We start from the raw sequence: 27,147 nt of genomic DNA, 5'->3' as shown, positions 1-27,147 counted from the left end.
AAAGTACAGGTCTATATACCTCTAAATATATAAATATTTAAGCTTCCTAGGTGGTACTAGAGATAAATAACCTGCCTGCCAATGCAGGAGATGTAAGAGACATGGGTTTGATCCCTGGGTCGGGATGGTCCCCTGGAGGAGGAAGTGGTAACCCACTCCAGCGTTCTTGCCTGGAGAATCCCATGGACGGAGAAGCCTGTCCTGTGGCTACGGTCCACAGGGCCACAAAGAATCGGACACGACTGAAGCGACTTAGCACGCATGCACATATGAGTACTTATGCCTCTTGGTTAGATACACGACTGTCTCAACATCCTTGAGGACAAGGATCAAGCACACTGAGCGCTTCAAGGAGCAGCACTGAGAGTCTCACTCGTCCCAACAACAGCGGGAGCATGTGACGTTTACTCAGCTCTGCGATCTTGCACTTCAGGCTTCGAGAGTATCTGCCTTCAAAATTCCTAACTCTTAGCTATGAACGGGAACTGAAATGCCATATGAAGGGATTTCCAGGTCCAGCCCCAACACGAAAAGAGCTTGGAAGTCATCACATCCATCTTTACCATGAGAAAAGGCTGAACCTACTGAAAGACACTGACTACTCCTGGACCCATCAGAGAACTGAGGTCTGCAGAGCAATCAACACCCAGAAATCTGCAGAAACAAGGACACATGGAGAGTCCATTCAGAGTCTATTTATGTGGAGGAGAAGTCACTGAAGTCCCAAACTGGCAGAAAAATTTAGGTAATAAATTTGGTGTTTGCTGGAGGCTGTGTGAGCTAATATGAGACCAAAAAACTTGGGGGTCAACAACCTCAAGGGCCCTGAAAATTTTCGTGGGTTTTACCTCCATGATTCCTATAAGGTTCTTAATGTGAAGGTCCAAGAAAAATCCCTTTTCTTCCTCTGACAGGGGTACCCTCTGACAGGGTAACATTATGAAGTACACCCTAGCATTTGCCATAATGATGACCTACTCTAGAAGGGAAAAGACTTTCCCAGGGCCTTATCCCATATGAGAGAAGGGCATTCTTGCACTCTGCCCCTCTCTAGTCTTCTTCTCCCACATTGGGGGTTAGAACAAAGTCAAAAAGGACTACAGATTCAAGGACATAGATTGGGAACACAGAAGCTGGGTAAGGGAGTAAGAGTTAGAGGGAAATCTATTCCACTGGAGAAATACTTGTGAAGGTCACAGCCCAGAAACACAGACCCATAAAAAGACTGAGGTATAATCATAAGATTACAGAAAGCTCCCCATCTCCAACATTTCACTCCAAATAACAGGACTCCAGTATAAAAACAGTGGATTACAGCCAAAAGAGCTAAAAGACCCTCTTCAAGGAGGCATGCTCAGGAAGCCCAAATAAAAGAGAAATAAATACTAGGGCACTGGAGGAATTTTTAGCCTCTAGAACCTACAGTTGCAGCAAACATGATGCACAGCCCAACTCCAAGCCAGATTAACATAAAGTTTAATTCTAAAGCTGTATTTACAAGAACATATTAACCACTATGGGCTTCCCTGAGAGTTCAGCTGGTAAAGAATCTGCCTGCAACAGGAGGCCTTGGTTGGGTTCCTGGGGTGCAAAGACCCACTGGAGAAGGGATAGGTTACCCACTCCAGCATTCTTGGGCTTCCCTTGTGGCTCTGCGGGTAAGTAATCCGCCTTCCAAGCAGGAGATGTGGGTTCAATCCCTGGGTCGGGAAGATCCCCTGGAGAAGGGAATGACACCACACTCCAGTATTCTTGCCTATAAAATCCAATGGACAGAGGAGCCTGATGGGCTACAGTCTGTAGGGTCGCAAAGGGTTGGACGTGACTTAGTGTACATGTGACACTGCTGCTACATTAACCAATATAACTAGTCTGGATTTCAACAAAAAAAAGGATAAGGCATGTCAAAATACAACAAGCAAACAAACAAACACAAAGGCATCTGGAGAGGCAAAGACTTCACAAAAACCATACTCACAGATGCCACAGATATTGGAATTATCAGACAAGCACTTTTAAATGGCTACCATTAATATGTTCTTGGTTATAATGGAAAAAAATGCTACTGATTAACATCTGCATTCTTGGGCCATCTTTGTCTGAAATTAATTAGTTATTCTTTCCTTTGGTTAGTGTTAGTATATCTTTCTTCATGCCTTTGATAGTAACTTATATAAGTCTTTACATTTAAAGTAGGTTTCTAGTAGACGACATATGGGTCTTTTTTTTTTTTTTTAATCCATGCTGACATGTAGAAGCGGTAATTTCCCAAGAAGACAAAGAAATCTTAGATGTATATGTACCTAACAAGTCAACAGCAAAATATATGAGGAAAGACTAAAATAACTGAAAAATAAATCCACTCTTATGGTTAGGGTTAGTAGGTGAAAGTAGTGACAGATTTCCTCTTCTTTGGCTCTAAAATCATTGCAGATGGTGACTGCAGCCATGAAATCAGAAGATGATTGCTTCTTGGCAGAAAAGCCATGACAAATATAGACAGTGTGCTGAAAAGCAGAGACATTACTCTGCTGACAAAGGTCCATATAGTCAACCCACGATCTTTCCGGTGGTCACATATGGTTGTGAGAGCTGAACTATAAAGAAGGCAGAGTGCCAAAGAACAGATGCTGTCAAACTGTGGTGTTGGAGAAGACTCCTGAGAGTCCCTTGGACCACAAGGAGATCCAAGCAGTCAATCTTAAGGGAAATCAACACTGAATACTAGTTAGAAGGACTGATGCTGAAGGTCCAGTATTTTGGTCATCTGATGTGAACAGCTGACTCATTTGACAAGTCCCAGATGCTGGGAAAGATTGAGGGCAGAAAGAGAAGAGGGCATCAGAGGAGAAGGCTGGATGGCATCACCGATGCAATGAATATGAACTTTGGAAAACTTCAGGAGATGGTGAGGGACAGGGAGACCTGCCATGCTGCAGTCCATGGGGTCACAAAGAGTGACTGGGCGGCTGAACAACGACAGACGGTTAGAGACCTCAGCACCCATCTCTTACTGTGTGCTCAGTCATGTTCCACTCTCTGTGACCCTGTGGACTGTCACCCACCAGATTCCTCTCTCCATGGGATTTTCCTGGCAACACTACTGGAGTGGGTTGCCATTTCCTCCTACAGGGTGTCTTCCCGACCTAGGGATGAAATTGCATCTCCTGAGTCTCCTGCAGGCTGATTTTTACCACGGAGCCACCTGGGAAGCACCCCCCAGCATCTCTCAGTAAATACAAAAATTTACTTAGCCATTAAATGGCAAAGATAAGACTCAAAATCTAAAAATAACCCAATGTCTTATCAATTGGTAATTTCCCAATTAATCAATAATCTATGATCAAAGAAAGCACCAATTTTGGCTTGAAATTTCTGAATAAATGTTTATAAAATTTGATATAAAGTTCAAAGTATTTCTATCATGAAATGATACAGTCTTTCAAAGGTCAACAGCATTTAATTTAGCTAAACTGAGAAATTGTTTCAAATACTCAATTCTGTCTAATATTAACTTTTCATTACAGGGCTCCTTTTATGAAATTTCTTCAGAAAAACTAGAAATGGAATGAGAGATTTAAGAGACATACTAAATAGCAAAGCACATCTGTATTGATGTTTGAGGTCTGCATCAGCTCTATAAGAATAAAAATCACCTCCAATCGCTAACGTATTAAGAATACTAAGGAAATCCCTCATCTAAACCAGGCCTGGAACCCCATGGCTCCAATCACCCCAAGCACACTGACACAAGGATGTGCATTACATCAGAACAGCCTTTCAGGGTGACACTCTTCACTCCCAGTGCCCTCAGAACAGATCATGCGTTCACAGGTGACGACCTAAGACCCCAGCGCACTAAGTTCAGAGGAAATATGCCACTTGATGTAAACTCTGTGTCAAATAAAGAATCCCGACAAGAGGTGGCTCCCATTCACCACAACTATTTTCCTAATTCAAGTTCCAGGGACATGCATCACCCTCAAAGCCATCACCTCCACATGACTGGCATAGTCCCAATAAAATGGATGAAAATACACAGTTATCTGTTTTCTCCAGCTCATAGTCATCCAAAGAGAGGAAATGTGTCTAAAAGTGAGAAATGCAAGTCCCCTGCAACATTTAAACATTACCAAGTCTGCTTTCAAGATCCCACAAAGAATAACTGGATTGTTCCAGCTCTATTCCCAGATGATGGAAACCAATTAAGAATGCACCACAACTTTCCTTCTTCCTTCCTTTCTTTCCTCCCTCTCTCCCTTCCTTTCTTTCTTTCTTTTTTTTCCTTCTGGATAAAAACATTTGGAATTTATTTGTGAATGACCACGATAAATGAGCAAATTTTGAAGACTTTTAAGAAGAGTGATTCTGAGTCAGTAGAGAGTAGATTTTAAATCTGGGTAGTGATGGAAGTTTAAAGAATGACAATGAGAGAAGGAAAGGAATTAATACACAAATCCGAGATATGCTTAAAATGACATGCATTTGGCAGCTATATACATTATGAATATATTGCCGCTCAGGTTCCATTTCACCCTTTTTCACCTGCTCTGTGATAACAGAGCTGGATGCTGTCAGCACTTCACTTTTCAACTAGCACAACATTAAGCATAGTCACAGGAAAGAAACAGAGAAAGGATCAGCCTTCCTCCTGGCTGGGTGTGCTCTTCTTCCACCTTCCGGTTGTTTCCCAACAGAGTGGGGAACAAAGCGAAGCTTTCTAAGGGCCCAGACCACAGCCCAGAAACAGGGGAATCGGGCGAGTTGTTCTGTGTCCAGGGCTCACCTGGCTCAGGCAGAAGCTGCTGAATCAGGATCCAGGATGCAGGCTCTCCTCTCCTGCTTGGTTCATTTAGTGGAAAGGGCAAAAGGGGAGATGCTCCAAAATTCCTAGTATACTTTATTAAGCTGACTATGAACATGTCTGCAATGCTTTGATGAAAAATCTTCCCTGAAAGATTTCTTCCCTGAAAGATGCATGCTTTCCTTAGGAATCCCATGAGAATTTTCATTTTCATGTTCCTTTTGGAGGAAGGAAGCAGTAGCTCTGTCTTGGCTTGCATGCAGGCCCATGTTTTTTGATCACTGAGTGAGGAGGCAATGGTCAGAGTACGGATGGAAGTGATAGAAAAAGCAGATTTCTAGAAGGCCATACACGAGTTCTTTTGCCTTGACATTGGGTCTCTTTAGCTAATAACAGTCCAGGTAAAGACTGGGATGGAGAGAAGAACCTGGATTTGGCGAAGAAAGAGCCAAATTTATACTATTGCTATACCATGCACCAGTTGTATGATCCCACACTGCATTCTTTCTCTATGACTCAGTTTTCTCATCTGTGAAGGGGGGATGGCAGGTGGGAATGGAGGGCTGAATGTGCTGCCTTGCACTCTGGCAGGAAACATACACATAGATGAGAGATCATCACTATCTTCTGGTCACACCTGGTGCCAGCCAGACAGAAAACCAGACATGCCCTTCGGACTATTGTAACCATGCAGTGGCAGGACCCACATCTGCTGACATAGAGATTTGCTACCTGGCATTTATTCCACTTCCAAATTAATTATTTTGGGAAAAAGTAGCATTGCCTTTTAACACTCTGAATATCAGCCAACTTTCTCAGACATTGTCAGTATCACCATAACAGCAATGACATTTCCTTGGTAATTTCTCAAGATAGAGTACAGTTACAGCCAGCACAGGTGTCAAAGATAAAGAGCATAAAAATGCTTGCTGTGTTGGTTTTTTTCACTGTGAGTGGTTTAGAGGGGAGGAGCAATGCTGCAACAAAACACATCTCATACATTTCACACCTTGAGGCCTGAGTGTCTAATTCTGCTTCATCTGTCCTCTTGTAATAACAACAAAAACAACAGTTATAATAATAATCAAGAGTACAGACTCAATAGCCGTTCTGTTTTGTTCAAGCCCAGCTGCCCTCACTACCCAGGGGGATGCAAGCAGAGGGCCTCGCCATCCCATGCAGCATGACCTTGGCTGCAGAAGGCACTGGGAAAAACAGAACTTCTCAGGGTCACTGTGTGGGTACAGTGGCCTGCGAGTGGGCTTCCAAGCAGGCAAGGGGCTAGTCCAAAACTCCTTGATGCTCAGTAGGGTTCACACTTCATCTTGTTTCAAAAAGCTTTTTAAACTTTATTTCAGTGAATACGTGCATTATATAGAACAACAGAAACACACAAAGAAGCTAGAGATTTCACTATTTCTACTACCCCAAATAATGTTTACTATCAAGTCTTTGAATGGGGAAAATTTTTTAAAGGCAAATAAGATTTTTTTTTCATAAAATAGTGAAAGTAACTCTTAAATGTCTCCCCTGAGCCCCACTCTACTACAGCGATTAAATTTCCTCTGGAAAGCCACACATAGAAAACAAAACAAAGACCCTAGTCTGAACAGTAAATGCTTGACAGAGTTGTTAACCTAGGTAACCTAGGTAACCACTCAGCTGATTCAGTAATTGTTTAGGCATTTTGAAGCCTCTCTCTTCCTTTCTCAATATTATGCTACAGCTATCCTGCCCTTCTTTCCCTCCAAAACACATCCCAGAACAGAAATGCTTATATCTGTCTCTATTCCTGTGAACTAATTATCAAAACAGAAATACTGCACAAAGATATGTAACAGAACTCTGAAAGATGTAGGGAAGGAGTCTTTCCTTCATAGCCAAGTAGTCTTTTCTTTGAAAGATTTCTTTTGTACACTCTTCAGGGTTTGTTCATCTGCCCCATGAATAAGACAGCACTTGTGGGATTGTGTTGGATGAATGATAGAAAAGGTCTCTTACCGTAAACCAAGGAGGCAATGACCTGGTGATTAGATCCCCAGTTGTTGCTGATGAAATTTTGGCTTCATCTTCAGTGACTTAAATTTTTGCAAGATGTGAGAAACATGAAGGTTTCCCGACCTTGTTATTTTCACACAATTTGCCTTTAATGCATCAAGCATGCATTAGTGTCCCCCCTTCAAATCTATTTGTGTTACGGCTTTGAACCTGGGCAGGATCAGCTGTACACCGTTGCCCTGGCGCTCACATCGGCTGTCTCTGGTCTCCGTGCTCATGTGGACATGACAGCCAGCGATGGAGTGAAAGTGAACGTCTTGGCCGGCAGCACAATCAGCAGGCAGATGTTTTCCCCAAGTAGGACAGTGCAGTGAGGTCCTATCCTAATCCTCAGATGTGCTTGCTGCTCCCACTGGAACACGGAGAGCTGAACTAGCACTGGATGGATAGGAGTTCCCATCAGTTGACAAAAATGCACTCTTCTCTGTGTTCTCAGGTAAAAATCCTGATTTCTCTAAACCCTTAAAAATCACTGCACTGACAAAAACCAACGTAGTGAGCATGCCACTTATAAGGTCTAGGGAAAGGAGAGTGGCCAGCTTACCTTATCTTTATTTTAACACAGTCACAGAGCCCAGTGCCTGCATGCAACCTTTATACAGAAGTGTGTCCATAGTTGAGTAGATTCTTTCAAACTGATGAAATTAAGCCCAGCATGGCTAATGGCTAATGAGGGCTTGATTATTTTCTCTCCCCTAGAAGCTTCCCATGTGCAGAGTATGTCCAGCACAGCTGTGCATCCTTGGGGAACCTAACAGTAAGAGAGAAAATGTGCAAACATCCCTCATACTTACTCCTGTCACCTAGCATCCCTCAAGTCCACATCTTGGGCTAAATCAACTAGGAATCTATAAAGGGTATGCCTCTAATCCCGTCCATCATTTTTCAGCTTGCTGCCATTCCCACTTTACAGATGGGGGAAGGAAGACTCAGTGGGATTTACAGAGGTGAAGAAAGTTCCTCAATGTTCTGTGGTGAAGCAAGCAGGCACCGGGATTCCAGGCCAGGAAGCCTTGCTTCATAGCCTTGGTCCTTCCCTCTCAGGCTCCCCCCTGCCTCCACCAACACTCTATGCAGTCACAAAGGTATCTATGGTGATGGCAATCAAATGACTCCTTTCTGACCAAACAGGGAGCCCTGAGCAGGAGTTTCCCCTCACATGCACATTCCATTATTCAACTGAATCTTCACAGAGACATATGAGGTACATATTAAGAGAAAGCTAAGTCTCAGAGAATTTAAACAATCTGCAAATACCTAGGCAGGGAGATGTGCTGACATAGGGATGAGCTCTAACTCTTGTTTTACTCCAAGCCTCCAGCACTTCCCTTTTGCTGGTTTTCAGGCACTTGGTGTTTGGCAGGTGTGAACGTCATCTGTGTACCCCCCGTGCACACTCTTCTCCAGGTGACCTAGCACCTGCAAAACCACTGTCTGAGAAGAGGAGAGGTTTTGCACCATGTGAGCAGATCTGAGATACTGAAAGACCACCTTTTCCAGCACCTCCGCAACCTGGCTGCCACTGCACCACCCTCCCTCCTTCCATTTGCTGTTAAGAAAGGGGCACAAAACCTCCGGCAATTCACCCAGGTCATCTGGCTACAGAGGGATGTCATCAAAAAAAAGCTTCTGCACAACAAAGGAAAGAACAAAATGTAAGAGTCGGACATGACTTAGTGACTAAACCACCACCACAGCCACAAAGCAATGTACAGGATGAGAGAAAATATTTGCAAATCACGTATTTGACAAGGGACTGATATCCAAAATATATAAAGAACTCATACGACTCAATAGAAAACAACAAATAACCTGATTAAAATATGGTAAAGGACCTGAACAGACACTTTTCTGAAAAAGACATACAGACTGCCAACAGGTACATGAAAAGGTGCTCAGTCATCAGGAAAATGCAAGTCAGGAACACAGTGAAATATCACCCCTCATTGTCACAATGGCTCCATCAAAATGACAAGAGATCACATGTGTTGGTGAGATTGTGGAGAAAAGGGAACCCAAGTACACTGTTGGTGGGAACGTAAATTGGTACAGCTGTTAGGAAAAACAGTGTAGAGGAAAAAGTGAAAAACAGAACTGCCATGTGATCCAGCATTTCACATCTGAATATGAATCCAAAGGAAAGAAAATGTCCATCTGCATCCAATGTTTACATCAGCATTATTCACAACAGCCAAGACAAGGAAATAAACTAAGTATCCATCCACAGATGATTGGATGGTGGTGATGTACATATATGTGTGTGTATAAATTCACGACATGTGGTAGTAGTGTAATTGTTCAGTCACAACCAATTGTGATCCCATGTACTGTAGCCTGTCAGGCTCCTCTGTCCATGGGATTCTTCAGGCAAGAATACTGGAGTGGTTTGCCAGTCCCTTCTCCAGGGGATCTTCTCGACCCAGGGATCCAATTCTGGTCCCCTGCATTGCAGGAAGATTCTTTACCATCTGAGCCACCAGGGAAGCCCTGGTGTCTTATAGATACCAACAGAACAGTTGCTTACAATCAGAGTGCTCTAGATTTAATAATTTATAAGCTTCTCTAATTTTAAAAGGACCCATCATTTGGCCACCCATTAAGAACACAAAAAGGCCTCATATAGGTTTAATACAAACAAACAAACACACAATACAAAAACTTAGTAAGATCAGATAGGATATTTACATCTCAAAGACGCAGACAAATCTGAGCTTCCCCCCAGCAGGCCTTGCTTAAGGTTTTACCAAGCCAGCTCTTAATTTTTAACTGAGTATGCATTTATGAGCTCCCTCAAAATTTAGAGTGAGATTTACTTTCTCCAGTTAACTAGGTACTTGCAAGTATGAGCTCCATTCCTTATGTCTTTCTACAACAGAGACACCTCAATGACTTTAAAACGAGCCCTGGGTATTTCTCAGTTAAACCTGAGTCTGCCACCACCCGTGCCTTCCATGGGCAGTTATTTCCTCAGTATGTTTCAACTGAGCCCTGGATGTACTTAATCAACTCCCTCCACCTCCCAGTGTCTTTCAACCAGGTGGGAATTATCTCGCTATCTTCCAACCGAGCCCCACCCAATATCTAGACCCTGGTGTCTTCCCCATCCATCCCCAGTACCTTACCGAGAGGTGGCAGGCACCTGCTATACCCCCCCAAATAAAAATTAATATATGCTATATGTATATATATATATATATACACGTAGAGTGTTTGTTAGTTGCTCAGTTGTGTCCGACTCTTTGCAGCACCACAGACTGTACCTGCCAAGCTCCTCTGTCCATGGGATTCTCCAGGCAAGAATACTGGAGGGGGCTGCCACTTCCTGCTCCAAATGTATGTGTACATACAATACATTATATGTATGTATTGTATATGTATATGTATTGTATATGTGTATATGTGTGTATATGAAATATTGGGCCTCCCAGATGGCTCAGTGGGCAAGAAACCTGTCTGCAATGCAGGAGATGTAGGAGTTGTATGTTCGATCTCTGGGTCAGGGAAGATCCCATGGAGGAGGGCATGGCAGCTCACTCTGGGATTCCTGCCTGGAGAATCTCACGGACAGAGGAGCCTGGTGGGCTAGTCTGTGAGTTCTGATGACGGAAGAGTCAGACATGACTGAAGACCCTGAGCACACGAGTAGTAAAATGTTACTCAGCCTCAGAAAGGAGACTCTGTTGTTTGTAACAACAGGAGTGGGTCCTGAAGGCACTATGCTAAGTGAATACTGGTTCGTAACATTGTTCAAAAGGCAGTGATCAAGACCATCCCCAAGAAAGAGAAATGCAAAAAGGCAAAATGGTTGTCTGAGGAGGCTTTACAAATATCTGAGAAAAGAAGAGAAGTGAAAAGCAAAAGGAAAGGTATACCCATTTGAATGCAGAGTTCCAAAGAATAGCAAGGAGAGATAAGAAAGCCTTCCTCAGCGATCACTGCAAAGAAATAGAGGAAAACAATAAAATGGGAAAGACTAGAGATCTCTTCAAGAAAATTAGAGACACCAAGGGAATGTTTCATGCAAAGATGGGCACAATAAAGGACAGAAATGGTATGGACCCAACAGAGCAGAAAATATTAAGAGATGGCAAGAATACACAGAGTAACTGTACAAAAAGGCCTGAATGACCCAGATAACCATGATGGTGTGATCACTCACGTAGCACCAGACATCTTGCAGTACCAAGTCAAGTGGGCCTTATGAAGCATCACTACAAACAAAGCTAGTAGAGGTGATGGGATTCCAACTGAGCTATTTCAAATCCTAAAAGATGAGGCTGTTAAAGTGCTGCACTCAGTATGCCAGCAAATTTGGAAAACTCAGCAGTGGCCACAGGACTGGAAAAGGTCAGTTTTCATTGCAATCCCAAAAAAGGCAATGCCAAAGAATGTTCAAAATATGACACAATTGCATTCATCTCACACACTAGCAAAGTAATGCTCAAAATTCTCCAAGCCAGGCTTCAATAGTACATGAACCGAGAACTTCCGGATGTTCAAGCTGGATTTAGAAGAGGCAGAGGAACCACAGATCAAATTGCCAACATCCGTTGGATCATAAAAAAAGCAGGAGAGTTCCAGAAAAAACATCTACTTCTGCTTTATTGACTATACCAAAGCCTTTGACTGTGAGGATCACAACAAACTGTGGAAAATTCTTAAGGAGATAGAAATAACAGACTACCTTATCTGCCTCTTGAAAAATCTATATGCAGGTCAAGAAGCATCAGTTAGAACTGGTCATGGAACTATGGACTGGTTCCAAAGAAAGGAGTACATCAAGGCTGTATATTTTCACCCTTTTTATTTAACTTATATGCAGAATACATCATGCAAAATGCCGGGCTTTAAAAAGCAGAGACGTTACTTTGCCATCAAAGGTCTGTCTAGTCAAAGCTATGGTTTTTCCAGTAGTCATGTATGGATGTGAGAGTTGGACTGTGAAGAAAGCTGAGCACCAAAGACTTGATGCTTTTGAACTGCATTGCTGGAAAAGACTCTTGAGAATCCCTTGGACTGCAAGGAGAAAGACTTCTATTTTTATGATTTCAAAATTTAAGACTACTTTTAAAGCAGTTTAGGTTCACAGCAAAATGAAAAGATTTTTCCATATTATCTCCCTGGCATGCATAGCCTCCCCCTTTATCAAGAGTGTATATTTGATAAACCTGCACTGATGCACCATAATGGCCCAAAGTCCATGACTTCCCTGTTGCTTAGACAGTAAAGAATCTGCCTACAACACAGAAGACCTTGGTTCGATCCCTAGGTTGCGAAGACCCTCTGGAGAAGGGAATGGCAAACTACTCTAGTATTCTTGCCTCAAGAATAACATGGACAGAGGACCCTGGTAGGCTACAGTGAGGCATTCTTCCTCTGCCATGACCTGGCCCCTAACCTCTCTCAACAACTTATTTCACTCAGAACCAGAAGAAGAGCAACCTGCCTTCAAGACTGGACAGCAGAGCCAGTGCAATCATAAGTAGCAGTGGTTTCTATGATAACAGTTAATGGGAGGAGACCTCAAAGCTCCATCCCTTCTGCTACAGGCATCACTGTCCTCATTGACAGCACCCTCCCACCCCCAAGGTGTGAGTGTCCACAGCAGTGAGCTGGCTTGGTCAGGGAGGAGCTGGAGAGGCCAGTGATCCAGAAACATATAGGAAGATGACTCGGCCAGCATGTGGGAAGATGACCTAGCCATCGGGTGAAAGGTGAGTCAAGGAGTATGGGTCAGGCAAAGAGACAAGCTGACAACATGCCCCTCACCCTCCACACTGGTCTGCTTGGCGTGGCCCCTGATGGGGAACTTGCTTTCCAGGACACTGCCTGGATTCTCGCTCTCAGCCCCAGGCCACAGGACTCCCCTGTGCCTCTCGGACACACCAAAAAATGCCCTTTGGCAACATCCAAAGCATGTAAGCTCAAGTGAACACAAGAACATTTTGGGGACCTTGGAATCCATGTATTTTATAGAATGGAAGGGTGAGAACTTCCCTTCCTATATTAGTAAGTGTTCTCCAGAGAAATGGAACCAATAAGGTAAGTATAGATGCAGAGATAGATAGAGATAAAGATATAAGAGATCATGCATTACAGGAATTGGTTCACACAATATGAAAGCTGAGAAGTTCTACAATCTGTCCTCTAAACACTGAAGGCTCAGGAAACCTGGTGGTATACTTTGGTCTGAGTTGAAAGCCCTGAGAATTAGGAGACTTAGGTTTTCAGTCCTGATCCAGGTCTGAGGCCTGATATCTGAGAACTGAAGATGCATGTCCCAGCTCAAGCCAAGAGCAAAGAACCGCTGTCATTCACCTGTATCTTCCACAGACAGACCTTGGAGACATTGTGGGTTCAGTTCCAGGTCATCACAATAAAGAAACATGGCAACAAAGTAAGTCACACAGGGTTTCCCAGAGCATATAAACATTGTTTACTTTATGCAATTGTCTATTAAGTATGCAAAGTTGTTGTTGCTATTGGTCAGTCACCAAGTTGCGTGTGACTCTTTGTGACCCTGTGGACTGTAGCACACCAGGCCTCCCTGAAAGACAAACCACTCCAGTACTCTTGCTGTGAGAACACCATGAGCTGTATTAAAAAAGAACGCAATGGCATTCCATATTAAAAAGAGAAAAGGTTAATACCTTAATTAAAAAACAAGGCTGTTTAAGAAGGGATGCCATGAATTTCGATTTGTAAAACAAAAGGCAGTATCTGTGAAGCACAATAAAGTGAAATGCAATAAGAGGAAGTATGCCTGCATTTGGTCCTCAGAGGACTGGATGACTCCCATCCATCCCATCCACACTGCTGAGGGCTATCTTCTTTCCCCAGTCTACTGACTGAAATGCTGACCACTATACTAATCTACTATCCTGTAGGCACCTTCACAGACACACTCAGAAATACTGTTCTACCAACTATCTGGGCGTTTCTAAGACCAGTCAAGTGAACAATTGCTCTCTCCTTGGAAGGCAGGCTTCCTTTTGGAAATTTTGTACCTGAGCATTTACTTCACAGTACACAGGGCTACTGCTGCCGTTTCTCAGCATCTGCTATGTCTCTCTCATCCAAGAGATAAAGGACTTTCAAGGAGCTGTGTGGCTCCTTTCCTGCCAAGCAAAAGTCCCGTTTGCCAGGACATTCCACCTCGAAGAGGGCCCAACTCAGTAATGCACTGGGACAGCAGGCAGGGAATGGGCAACTTTGTCTCTGTTTAAGACATACACCAGTTATGAAGACGGACCTTTGTTGGCAAAGTGATGTCTCTGCTTTTTAATATGTTGTCTAGGTTTGTCATAGCTTTTCTTCCAAGGAGCAAGCCTCTTTTAATATCATGGCTGCAATCACTGTCCACAGTGATTTTGGAGCCCAAGAAAATAAAATCTGTCACCATTTCCACTTTTTTTCCCCATCCATTTGCCATGAAGTAATAGGACTGCATGCCATGAGCTTCATTTATTAAAAGCTGAGTTTTAAGTCAGTGTTTTCGCTCTCCTCTTTCAGTTTTATTAAGAGGCTGTTTAGTTCCTCTTCACTTTCTACCATTTAAGTTGTATCATCTTCATATCTGAGGTTGCTGTTATTTTTCCTGGCAATCTTGATTCCAGCTTGAGCTTCATCAGCCCAGTGTTTAGCATGATGTACTCTGCAAAGAAGTTAAATAAGCAGGGTGACAGTATACAGCCTTGAGGTACTCTTTTCCCAATTTGGAACCAGTATGTTGTTCCATATCCAGTTCTGACTGTTGCCTCTTGACCTGCATACAGGTTTCTCAGGAGGCAGGTAAGGTGGTCGGGTATTCCCATCTCCTTAAGAATTTTCCACAGTTTGTTGTGATCCTCACAGTCAAAGGCTTTAGCATCGTCAATAAAGCGCAAATAGATGTCTGGGTTTTTTTTTTAATTTTTTTTTTTTTTTTGATTCCCTTGCTTTTTCTATGATCCAGCAAGCATTGGCAATTTGATTTTTGGATCCTCTGCCTTTTTAAAATCCAGCTTGTACACCTGAAAGTTCTCAGTTCACATACTGTGGAAGACTAGCTTGAAGTATTTTGTGCATTACCTTGCTAGCAGGTAAAGTGAGTGCAATTGTATGGAAGTTTGAACATGCTTTGACATTATATTTCTTTTGGATTAGAATGAAAACTGACCTTTTCCAGTCCTGTGGCCACTGCTGAGGTTTCCAAATTTGCTGACATATTGAGTACAACACTTTAAGATAATCATCTTTTAGCATTTGAAATAGCTCAGCTGGAATTCCATCACCTCCTCTGAAGAAGGCTTTCTTATCTCTCCTTGCTGGATCAAATGGTAGTTCTATTTTACATTTTTCAAGGAATATCCATACCATTTTCCACAGTGGCTGCACCAATTTAATTCACACCATCAGTGCAGAAGACTTTCCTTTTCTCCATATCCTTTCCAGTATTTGTTGTGCTTTTAATGATAGCCATTTTGATAGGTGTGAAATGATATCTCATTGTGGTTTTAATTTGCACTTCCCTGATTATTAATGATGTTGAACATCTTTCCATCTACCTGTTGGCCATCTGGTCAGAAAAAATGTTTATTGAACTTTTCTGCCCATTTTTAAAAAAAAATTTTCTTTGCTGTTGAGGTGAATGAGTTCTTTCCATATTTTGGATATTAGTCTCTTATAATTTACAAATATTTTATCCATTAAGTAGGCAGCCTTCCCATTCTGTTGATGGTTTTCTTTGCTGTACAGAAGATATTCAGTATGACATGTAGTTTCATTTGTTTATTTTTGGTTTTGGTTTTGCTTTTGATGTCAGATTAAACAAATCATCACCAAGACCTATGTTAAGGAGTTTACTTACTTTCCTTGTAGGAGTTTTATGGTTTCAAGTCTTATGTTCAATTTTTAATATAATTTGAGTTAATTTTTGTGTATAGTGTAAGACAGTGATTGAATTTAATTCTCTTGCATGTAGCTGACCTGTTTTTCCAACACTATTTATTGAAGGGATTGTCCTTTCTTCATTGTATATATTCTTGTCTTCTTTGTCATAAATTAATGACCACATACATGTGAGTTTATTTCTGGGCTTTCTATTCTATTACACTGAGTTATATGTTTGTTTTTATGCTAGTGTCACACATTTTGGTAACTATAGTTTTGTAGTATAGTTTGAAATCAGTGACTATGGCATTTTCAGCTTTGTTCTTCTTTCTCAAGATGGCTTTGGCCTCCTTGGTTACATCTACCCCTAGGTGAAATTTTGCTTTCTATCTTGTCTTTTTCTGAATTTAAAATGAACTGTACAATGTGTTTATCCATTATTTCACTTTTGTCTTTTTACTAAAATGTCTATTGAAGAAAGCCACAAAACCTTCTGCCTGAGACTTCATCGCATGTCATATCCCATACGCAATTTTAAAGATAGTCAATAAACTTAGTTGAATTCTTATGAGTCATATTTAAGTATTGAGGTCAATATGATTTAAATGAGCCATCATAAATTCTGCAAGTTTATTTCCATATTGGCCTTTATGCTGAAACTTCATAATCAAATAAATTTGATATTTCCTTTTACTTGTATTGTCGTACTTTGCATTAGACACGGTCTTTAAGAATTAGTAAATGAGTACTCGTTAGTTCTAGCATCAATCCTATGTAAAAACTGGAGTAAATAAAATACTATGAAAAATTACATCCATCTGTAGCATAATGAGACATATATAAGTATATTTAAGCAAAGCTCTATCTTTTTATTTTGAAGAGAAACCAGCTGACTGACGATGATATTAAACCTAAAATTATTGCAAAGGAATTCTGTATACATTCAAAGAGTACACACAGCTTTTTAGCAGAAGGGTCTTTGGTAAGTCAACAGCCCATCAATTTCTGAGTTCTTTACTATTATGACAAATGGTTTAAGCTGCTCAAGGGTCTATCAAAGCTGCGTGTTTGTATCACGGGTCCTGTGTAACAGTCTGGAGTGAAAGCCCTCGGGTGCCCGCCCAAAGCCGCTGCGTGTTTCCTCAGACAGCACGGACAGAACTGCCTCCGCAGCGCCGCGGCGCCACGGCCAGGCACAGGCCGGCCACCGGCAGCAGCCCCGGCCGGGCGCCGCTCACAGTCAGCCGCGCCCCGCGTCAGTACTCACAGCTGGAGAAGGTCAGCGGGCAGGAGTGCGCGTCCATGGGGAAGTTGTGCAGCTGCAGCTGGCATTCCGCGTTGATGGTGAGCCTGTGGGCGAGCCAAGCGTCACTCGTGTGGTCAGCCAGGAGCAAGCCGGCAAAGGCCTTAGGCAAGGCCAGCGGCCGCCACGTCACCACAGCTCGGGGGCAGGGGGCCGGGGCGGCCCCACGGAGCTCAGTCTTGGCAAGGGCACTATCCGTTCAGGACAACCGTTTGGCTTTTCTGGGTCGTGTCACTCTGTTTTACTTTTGACTCTCAGAATCAAAGGGAATGTCCATTACTAAACTCCGCGTGTCTAGAAATACCAGCCAAGTAAGAGAGGAAACAAATTGAAACAATATGCCCTTGCTGTCACATATCTTTGTTTTTAATTTGCTTGACTGAATTAAATCCTTCCTCCATTTTGAAACTGATTTATTTGCCTAGTTAGGTACGATGCCAAGTTCATCCACTTGTAGGGAAGATTTCACATTTGGCCAGCCTTCTCACTTGAATAGGCAGGTGGTGACTGAACTATATGTGTGTATGGCATCTTTTCAAAGCAGACATTCCTGGGGTTTGAGTTTTTGTAAAGGATCCCAGGACTGGCCATGTCTCTATTACGGTTTGCTAAAGCTCGCATTCATTTCAGAGTCTCATTTATATTCTCCTAAGAATTGATGAGGAAATAGCTATTAACAAGTCCTGTTTTCCAAGTGTAACTCATCAGTAGAGTTTCCTGTGGCATTCTGGTTGCTGTTCCCAGTCTGCCAACATTATTATTTCCCTGAAACTTTAAAATTCTTTACTCTTCTGCTTATTTTGATGCTAATCTGCGCCTTTATCTATGTGACAAATACTTATTTACCATATGAGTTACAGGTTTTTCCTTATGACCACAAACCACTTGTAATTAAAAGCCCTTCATGCTGGATGTAGGGGAGGAAGGTGCATTCAGGCCTTGGCAGTGGTATTCTCCAAGCAGGAGGACACGCGGCCACAGTCAGAGGTATTAGAGCAGTCACCTTGCCCGGGAGCATGCTGAGTCAAATGCCTGTGGGATTTCACGAGGAAATATCACATGGGGAGGTAGCTCCAAGAATCTGGTGCCCAGAAGGGACATTAGGGATTGGAAATAACATGTGGGATGAATCCTCAGCATGGATATGGCTTTTAAAGCCTTAGGAATGGATGAGCTAAGGCAGCAGTAAAGTGGAAAATGGGTAAAATCCCAAGGCAGGAGCAGCAGAATGAGGCGGGCCTGTGTCAGGAGCAGGACAGGACGGGCAGGAAGCAGCCGCAGAGCCGCAAAGCCAGTGAGAAGGAGACCGTCGCCACAAGGCGGTCAGGCCAGTGCCCTGGAGAGGCCTCAGAGACTGGGAGGGCGGCCTCCTTGATCCCAGTGCTGGATGAGCAGAAAGACTGCTGCTGGTGCCTACCATACATTCTATGGTATGTTTGCAGTCACATGTTCAGTGAGACTCAGGTCACCCTACAGAGGGACTCTTGAGAGATAGACCCAGGTTCAAACCCAGGCAATAGTAGTTCCCAATGGAGACTTTGGGCAGGCAAGTGAGCTCACGTTCTTTTAAACCCAGCCAGTATTACCTTACTGGTTTTCTGTGAGGACAGCCTGGCCCCCAGGAGGGCTCATAACAAGGTAGCTGTCACTTCCATTAAGGATGCATTAGAGAACACCTTCTGTGCTCTTTTGTTCCTTGTGGTCTCAAATTTGGCTATAATTAGATTTGTCAATTAGTACACCAAGACGTCTTTATTTCTTAGTTGAATGGACCTGTGGGTTAAACATATTAAAGGTAATTTCCACAGCCCACTTCTAGCAGAAATGGATGCTAATGAAGGAATGAGTTTATATTCATTAAAGATTATTTGTATGACATCAGTTTTGCACACATGCAATTAGGAAAAACTTCTTCAAGACCCAGTAGCATGCTGAACATGAGAAGTGATAGAACTTAGCAATGAAAATAGGGTCCCATTCCTACAGTGATCTAAAGTCCCCAGTGTCAGACCACTAGTAGGGTTAAAGATTCACTAGCATCTCACCTTAAAGTATAAAGGATTTTCCCATCATTCCAAATTCTGAGGAGTTGATTGGGGGTGGTGATCCAGTGAGCCTCTGCGGTTTTGGAGTTTCGGAAGATCGTATCTGGAATCCATATTAACCCCACCATGTTGCTGTTCAGAGTAAGTATTTTCATTGTGCTGTTGAACCTAAGGCGACTGTCAGTCCAGGTCTGAGCAAAAAATATATCAATTTGATATTCCTGAAACAGAGTAAAAGGAGGGGAAAGACATTTCTATTAGTGGACTTTCTGCAGGCTTTGTTTTCTTTCTCAGGAGTTTGGTTCTGCTCATGTTTTCATCCTCATCTGCCCATGTCCCTTTCTGTTAGCACTTAACATCATGCCTGGATCAACACGAGAGTCACTTAAAGGTAACCAATATCATTAGTCAACTGTGAAGATGCTCTGTAAATAGTAAATGGTAATAAATACATAAAGTTTGGTGAGAGGCCAAGAGGTGGTATAAAATGATTCAGAACATAGATGCAGACCTTCCTATATTCCTAAGTCCAAGTTCTGGCAGGTAGCAAAATCTAGCATTCTCTCAGTTCAGTTGCTCAGCAGTATCCAACTATAGTCATAAAATGAATAGAATAGTAGTGTCTATCTACTTCTTAAAGGAGTTATATGGAAGGAAATGACTAAATAAAAAGCTCTAGTGCCTGGCACCACACAAATGATCCAGAGAGTATTAGCTTATATACTAATAAAAATGATTATTTTCATCCAAGAGCCTTCTCAAATAACAAATGAACCCAAACCAAACAGGAAAAAAAAAAAAAAAAGCAGCAGCAACAACAAGAAAAAAACAGGGCTGATAGCACCCAAGTCAAATGCCAATTCCAACAGAGGGCTGAAGGGGCAAATTTTTTTCTGTAACTGGAAGCAACCCCAGTATGCACAGTACATTAGATACAGGATGGGGTTGACATTACTGTGAGACCCAGAGAAATGTCTCAAGTCTGGACCACCTCTGGGGCTCTTCCCCCAGTCACAGTTTAAAGGACTATCTTTAGGTCCACAATAAAGAGGATCTAGATGGTTAGTGATCTTAATATCTTTCATAGTTTTCTTCCATATCAGATATTATAAATGAATTGTTTTTACAGAGTTCAGTAATTCTCAACAAATCTCATATTTAAACTTTTCATTGAGTTTCTTTAACAGAACCTTTCTGAGAGGTAATTCAACAGACCAATCTGACCTTTTATTGACTAATTCCCTCATTCATCATCTTTGTTGCACTATGTCAGGCCCTGCAAACCACTGAGGGCCCAGAACTGTGCCAACAGGAAAAGCCTCTGCCTCCATGGGGCTAATATTCCAGTCAGGGAAGACAGGCCTTAAACAGACAATTAAGGTGAAAAAACATGACATAACTGCTATTGACTACGCTTGGTAAGTTAACACAGGAAACAAATTACCTCAGAGGGTAAATGTCCAGTTTGAAAGCAGTTATGAAAGTATGAACAAGGACTGTTGCCTGTCATTCCAGTAAACAGAGAATTTTTCACAAATTTCCAGTTCTACAAGGACCAAGCTATCAGCCACTGCAGTGGCCCCCTCCACACACCTCCAGTGGTGCACCCTGAGAGGAATTCAGGGTGGGGAAAAAAAAAAAAAAGGAAGCATTTTGTGGTTTGGAAACTGGCCCTAGATATTTAAGATAAATACCTAAGGGATAATTTCAACAAACCATGATTCTTACATCTCATGCATAGAAGAGCACCAAAATCATTAACTTGAGATACTTCTTCTTTGTAATTATCAGTGATCTTTTGAAGTTTGACTACATTTTTTCCCCAGCAAAAAACTCTGTATGCTGGCTTCCTCCTTAACTCTCCAGAGCAGCTCCTTAGAGCTGAGAGGCTGCATCCTAGGCCCAGGTCCTCAGCTGTTGTTGTTTAGTCTCTAAGTTATGTCTGACTCTTCTGTGACCCCATGGACTGTAGCCCAGCAGGCTTCCCTTCTCCAGGGAATCTTCTCAACCCGGGGGTCAAACTCAACGTCTCCTGCGTTGTCAGGTGGATTCTTCACCACTGAGCCACCAGAGAAGCCCTACGTCCCCAGTAAGATCCCCAATTATACTTAAGTTGCAACTTTTAGGTTGTGTGTTTTACTTTAGTTGACAAAAGAGAAGAGAAAGATAAAAACAAGTACTGATTCTTGTAGGAATGGAAGAAACGAATGCTTCTCATCCCCATCAGTGAGTCATAGGATCAAGAAATGCTTAGCATGTTAAAGCCTATTGAAACTCAGCTTTGCAGAAATAATTGAGACCCATTGCTAAAAATCTCTAAATAGGTTGTCACTGTGCAGATTTTTTAATTGCGCAAATATGGCTCCCATGACAAGAGACTAATACAAGACTTCTCCACTGAAGGCTGATAGGACAAAGGTATCTGTGCTTAATTTAGGAGAAAGAGTGAAGTGAAACTGAAAGCAAAGGGCTGGGTAGAGGCGGTGGCATTTGAAACAAAGGCAGAGCACAGACCTTGGAATCGTGTGGACACAAGATCTATGCACACGTGAAATCAGCCTATCAATAAGAGACTGGCTAGGTTTGTTTTTTTTTTTAAATTGAAGCGTAACTGCTTTACATTATTCTGTTTCTCAGGCAAACATCAACAAGGAGATAGTCACACAGCCCCTGTTTGAGTTCCCTGAGTCATCAACAAATTCCCACTGGCCATCTATTTTACACATGGAGTTGTAAGTTTCCATGATACCTCTCCAGGCAGCTCACCCTCTCCCTCCTCCCATCACCCCATGTCCACAGGTCTGTTCTCTATGTCTATTTTCCCACTGCTGCCCTGAAAATAAATTCATCAGTATCACCTTTTAGTTTTGGAACCTAAAGATTCCAAAGATTAGATTTGGAAAAATGTCTGTGACTATTTGAGACTTAGATTAACTGTTGCTTTTCTTTCTGTAATGATAAATTGAAGCCTGGAAAATCTGGATCCAAAAGGAGGCTTATTCTTCAATGCCAATGTTCCCACAGCTGGAACAGTTAATGGAAAAAGGAAACTCTCAGACACTGGAGTCAAGAGCCAACGAGAAGAGTCTTTGGGAGCCCAACTCTGGGAGTAGAGTTAATCCAGACTTAACTCTGGAATATCAAAGATATTCTCCTCACAGGGAATAAGACTCCACTCAGGATCTGCCCACTGGGGTCTCAGAATTGCTATAAACCAGTGCTGATTATGATCATCCTGGCTCTTCTCCACCTTTGTAGCTATACTCTACACATGGCTATGGGTTAGATAGGCTTCTCTTCAGTTTAGAGGTCACTGGATCAAGGAAAGCCATGTATATCTTGATGGTGTATATACAGGCAACCCCAATGTTGGGGATGGGACTGGGTGGATCTTTTGGGTTGCCTCAGTTGAAGAAAGGAAGAGTGTGTCTGTCCTAATGAGGGAGAGACAGACAAAACATCTGGCAGCTAGACAGAGATCATGGTGGTCACTGGTGCAATTCACCAAGCATCACAGCACTCCTACTTGCAGGCATGTGGTAGAGTCACACACTCCCCTTTCAGGCCCTGAGAGAATGTGTGAAGCACAGTCCACCTGATTTACACCAGATACATATTGTAGGTGCAAAAGGTAGAAAGCAGAGTGGGATGCAGGGGTGGGGGCTTCAGTCCTCACTGAGAAGGTGACTTAGAACCAAGACCTCAGTGAGGTGCAGAGTGAGCTTGGCAGAGAGACGGCTCCCTTGCAGGGGCCCTGGACACAGAAGCAGGAAGGTCAAAGACATTCCTGAGAAGCAGGAACAATATAGTGTACATAATCAGCCCAGTGGGGCCAGGAAACAGACCCCTTACTTCCTCGATGGCAGAATTTTAGCCTAACAATGATGATTGCTGACTATGAAATAGCCTATATTTGCACAGAGAACATGAGAACACACTCAAAACTTTAAATAAAATTCAGGGTGTGAGAATGGCCAGTATGGCACATATAGGTTTCCATATTAATTAATCCCTTCTTCCCTTTAACACCAGTTTATTGGGTAAAGAAATGAGGAGAGGATGAAGATGCTTTCCCTAAAGAGACAAGAGTTCACCAATGATGTGGACAGTTCAGTTCAGTTACTCAGTCATGTCCGACTCTTTGTGACCCCATGGACTGCAGCATGCCAGGCTTCCCTGTTCATCACCAACTCCCAGAGCTTGCTCAAACTCATGTCCATCAAGTCAGTGAAGACATCCAATCATCTCATCCTCTGTGTTCCCCTTCTCCTCCTAGCTTCAATCTTTCCCAGAATCAGGGTCTTTTCTAATGAATCAGTTCTTCACACTAGGAGGCCAAAGTATTGGAGCTTCAGCTTCAACATCAGTCCTTCCAATGAATATTCAGGACTGATTTTCTGTAGCCAATAAAGGCCCTGGGTGTATTTTGGATAGAATCTAAAACTATTCAGATACTTTTAATCCCAATATTATATCAGGGATATTGAAACAAACAAAAAAAAAAACCTCAAGAATTTTACCAAAGTTGCCAAAGATTCCAAGTAAAAATTTCCAAGTGGGTTTTCATATTGTATAAAAATGCAATTATCCTTCAATAAAAAGTAAATTGATTTTTTAAAAAAATGGAAAACCAAAAAGTCTCCTGCTAACCAAATAGTCCTCCTCTTGAGGTCTTTTCTCTCCTTATCATCTCTGCTTTCCATCCCCATTTACGTCACTTCACAGTACATTTTAAAATGCAGATCTGAGATGGGTAAATAGCAAGCTAGGCAGCATCACCTAAAGTCACTCCCATGAGGCACTCCCATGCTTCTGTACCCACCAGTCACTGATTACTGAAATAGAGACAATAACAATTTTCTCCTAGAGGGTAAGCCTAGGCCTGAAAGGTTAAGTAACTTTCATCAAGTCACACAGCTGCTAAGTACCAACTGCTTCCAACAATATAGTCAAAATCTGTTTCCCAAGATAAAAAGTAACCCTCCTACACTGTTGGTGGGAATGTAAATTGGTACAGCCATTAAAAGATTCTTGCTTCTTGGAAGAAAAGCTATGACAAACCTAGAAAGCATATTAAAAAGCAGAGAAATCTCTTTGCTGACAGAGGTACATATAGTCAAAGCTATGGTTTTTCCAGTAGTCATGTACAGATGTGAGAATTGGACGGTAAAGAAGGCTGAGCACCAAATAATTGATGCTTTCAAACTGTGGTCCTGGAGAAAATTCTTCAGAGTCCCTTGGACAACAAGGAGATCAAACCAGTCAGTCCTAAAGGAAATCAACCCTGAATATACTTTGGAAGGATTGTTCCTGAAGCTGAAGCTCCAATACTTTGGCCACCTGATGAAAACAGCTGACTCAGTTGGAAAAGACCCTGATGCTGGGAAAGATTGAAGGCAGGAGGAGAAGTGGGTGACAGAAGTTGAGATGGTTGGATGGCATCACTGACTCAATGGCCATGAGTTTGAGCACATTCTGGTGAAGGACAGGGAGGCCTGGTGTTCTGCAGTCCATGGGGTTGCTGAGTCGACACAACTGAGTGACTGAACAACAGCCACCATGGAGAACAGTGTGGAGATTCCTTTAAAAACTAAAAATAAAGCTACATATGACCAGCAATCCTCCTCCTGGGCCCATGTCTGAGGAAAACCATAATTTAAAAAGATACATTTATCTCAATGTTCATTGCAGCACTATTTACAATAGTCAGGACATGGAAGCAACCTAAATGTCCATCGACAAATGGATAAAGAAGATATGGGACATATGTGCAATAGAATATTAAGTGTGTTAGCTGCTCAGTTATGTCCAACTCTTTGCAACCCCACGGACTGTAGCCCACCAGGCTCCTCTGGCCATGGAATTATCCAGATAAGAATACTGGAGTGAATTTCCATTCCCTTCTCCAGGAGATCTGCCTGACTCAGGGATTGAACCCCAGCCTCCCACACTGTAGGCAGATTCTTTACCATCTGAGCCACCAGGGAAACCCCTCCCAAGTTCAATCCCTGGGTCATAAAGATTCCCTGGAGAAGGGAATGGCTACCCACTCCAGTATTCTTGCCTAAAGAATTCCACACAACTGAGCAACAATAGAATATTACTTAATCATCAAAAAGAATGAAGCCATGCCATTTCCAGCAACATGGATGGGCCTAGAGATTGTCATACTGAGTGAAGTAAGTCAGACAGAGAAGGAGAAATATTGTATGACATCTCCTGACTGATATGTGGAATCTAAAAAGAAATGATACAAATGAAATTACTTACAAAATAGAAACAGATTCACTTAAGGTTTTGGTGAAAGTTTTAACTTTTGCTTCAGGTTCAAAGTGAAAGTCACTCAGAAGTGTCTGATTTTTGCAACCCCATGGACTATACAGTCCATCAAATTCTCCAGGCCAGAAGACTGGAGTGGATAGCCTTTTCCTTCTCCAGGGGATCTTCCCAACCCAGGGATCAAACCCAGGTCCCCTGCATTTCAAGCAGATTCTTTACCAGCTGAGCCACAAGGGAAGCCCAAGAATACTGGAATGGGTAACCCATCCCTTCAACAGCAGATCTTCCAGACCCAAGAATTGAACCGAGGTCTCCTGCACTGCAGGCAGATTCTTTACTAACTGAGCTATCAGAGAAACCCCATCAGGTTCAAAGGATTTATTAACAAAAGAAACCACTCGTTATACAGAAATATGCAAAAACAATATTTAATAGAGACTTATCAAACTTACTTTCAATTTATAATCATTAAAAGAAAAGAGAAATATAAACAGTAGAGGAGAGTAACAGCACAAATGTCACTCAGTTGGACCAACTAACACCCAGACTCAGTGCTGGGAAGGCCCATGTAACAGCAGTCTGGAATCCCAATTGAGAAAGGGTCGGTCCCAGGCAGTGCGTCCACTCCACTGGTGAGACTTTGAATTGCAGTTTTGGGGGTTCCTGCTTATAATGCTAGGCTGCAAACTGATGATGGTATCAGTTTGCAAGCAAACTGCAGCTCTGGTTTCACGTTAATCTTTCTACAATGCTGTTTGTTTTATCTTGTGAGTGATGAGTTTCTCCAGACCCATTGGGATTGGCTGGATTCAAAGGGTGCAGGAGAATTCCAAGGTTCACTCATATCTCACCTATGGTGCTGCTCAGCTTACTGATGACAACTGGTACATTTGCCAGCAGCCATGAAGTCAGGGCAGTGTCCAGGCAGATGTAAAGCGAGGTCAGAAGCCTGCTTTGCTTTCTTGTCTCTGAAGCCTGAACAAAACTGTTTCCATTTAATTTCCTTTAACACTCACAGACTTAGAGAACAGACTTATGGTTGCCAGGGCAAAAGATGGTGGGAAGGGATAGTGAGGGAGTTTAGGATGGACATGTACACAAGGCTATATTTAAAACAGATAATGAACAAAGGATCTACTGTATAGGAAATGGAACTCTGCTCAACATTATGTGGCAACCTGGATGGGAGAGGAGTTTGGAGAACAGAAACTACCACAACATTAATAATTGGTTATAATCCAATACAAAATTAAAAGTTTCTTTAAAAAAAAGACAAAAGGATATATGCACCCCAGTGTTCACTGCAATATTACTTACAATAGTCAATACATGGAAAAACATCCATTGACAGATTAATGGATAAAGAAGACATGGTGTGTATATATATGTGTATATATATATATATATATATATATATCACCATGTTTTATATATATATATATATATATATATTTTTGTTTTATATATATATTTGTATATGTTTATATATATGCATATATATATGAATATACAATGGAATATTACTCAGCCATAAAAAAGAATGAAATAATCCCATTTGCAGCAACATGAATGAGCCTAGACATTATCATACTAAATGAAGTAAACCAGATAGAGAAAGACAAATATCATATGATATCACTTATGTGTGGAATCTAAAAAATGATACAAATGAACTTATTTACAAAACAGAAATAGACTCACAGATATAAAAAAACAAATTTATGGTTACAAAATTGGTGGGGGGGATAAATTAGGAGGTTGTGATTAGCATATACAAACTAATATAA

The 27,147-nt window shown here is 42.1% G+C and overlaps 1 protein-coding gene and 1 pseudogene across 1 annotated transcript in view; both read right to left on the bottom strand.

Annotated features, from left to right (window-relative positions):
- GABRG3 (gamma-aminobutyric acid type A receptor subunit gamma3) overlaps positions 1 to 27,147 on the bottom strand; it is an 812,145-nt gene that overhangs the window by 241,047 nt on the left and 543,951 nt on the right. Inside the window, exons 4-5 of the mRNA XM_061159587.1 lie at positions 19,082 to 19,302; positions 17,001 to 17,083 (exon numbers count right to left, since the gene is read on the bottom strand). Of these exons, the coding sequence (XP_061015570.1) occupies positions 17,001 to 17,083; positions 19,082 to 19,302 (304 nt within the window). The remainder of the gene's footprint in view (positions 1 to 17,000; positions 17,084 to 19,081; positions 19,303 to 27,147) is intronic.
- On the bottom strand, positions 6,726 to 13,212 carry LOC133068324 (glia-derived nexin-like; annotated as a pseudogene).

The sequence above is a fragment of the Dama dama genome, chromosome 13, assembly GCF_033118175.1.
Source record: "Dama dama isolate Ldn47 chromosome 13, ASM3311817v1, whole genome shotgun sequence".
Lineage (NCBI taxonomy): Eukaryota > Metazoa > Chordata > Mammalia > Artiodactyla > Cervidae > Dama > Dama dama.
This window is presented reverse-complemented; position numbering and strand designations above follow the sequence as displayed.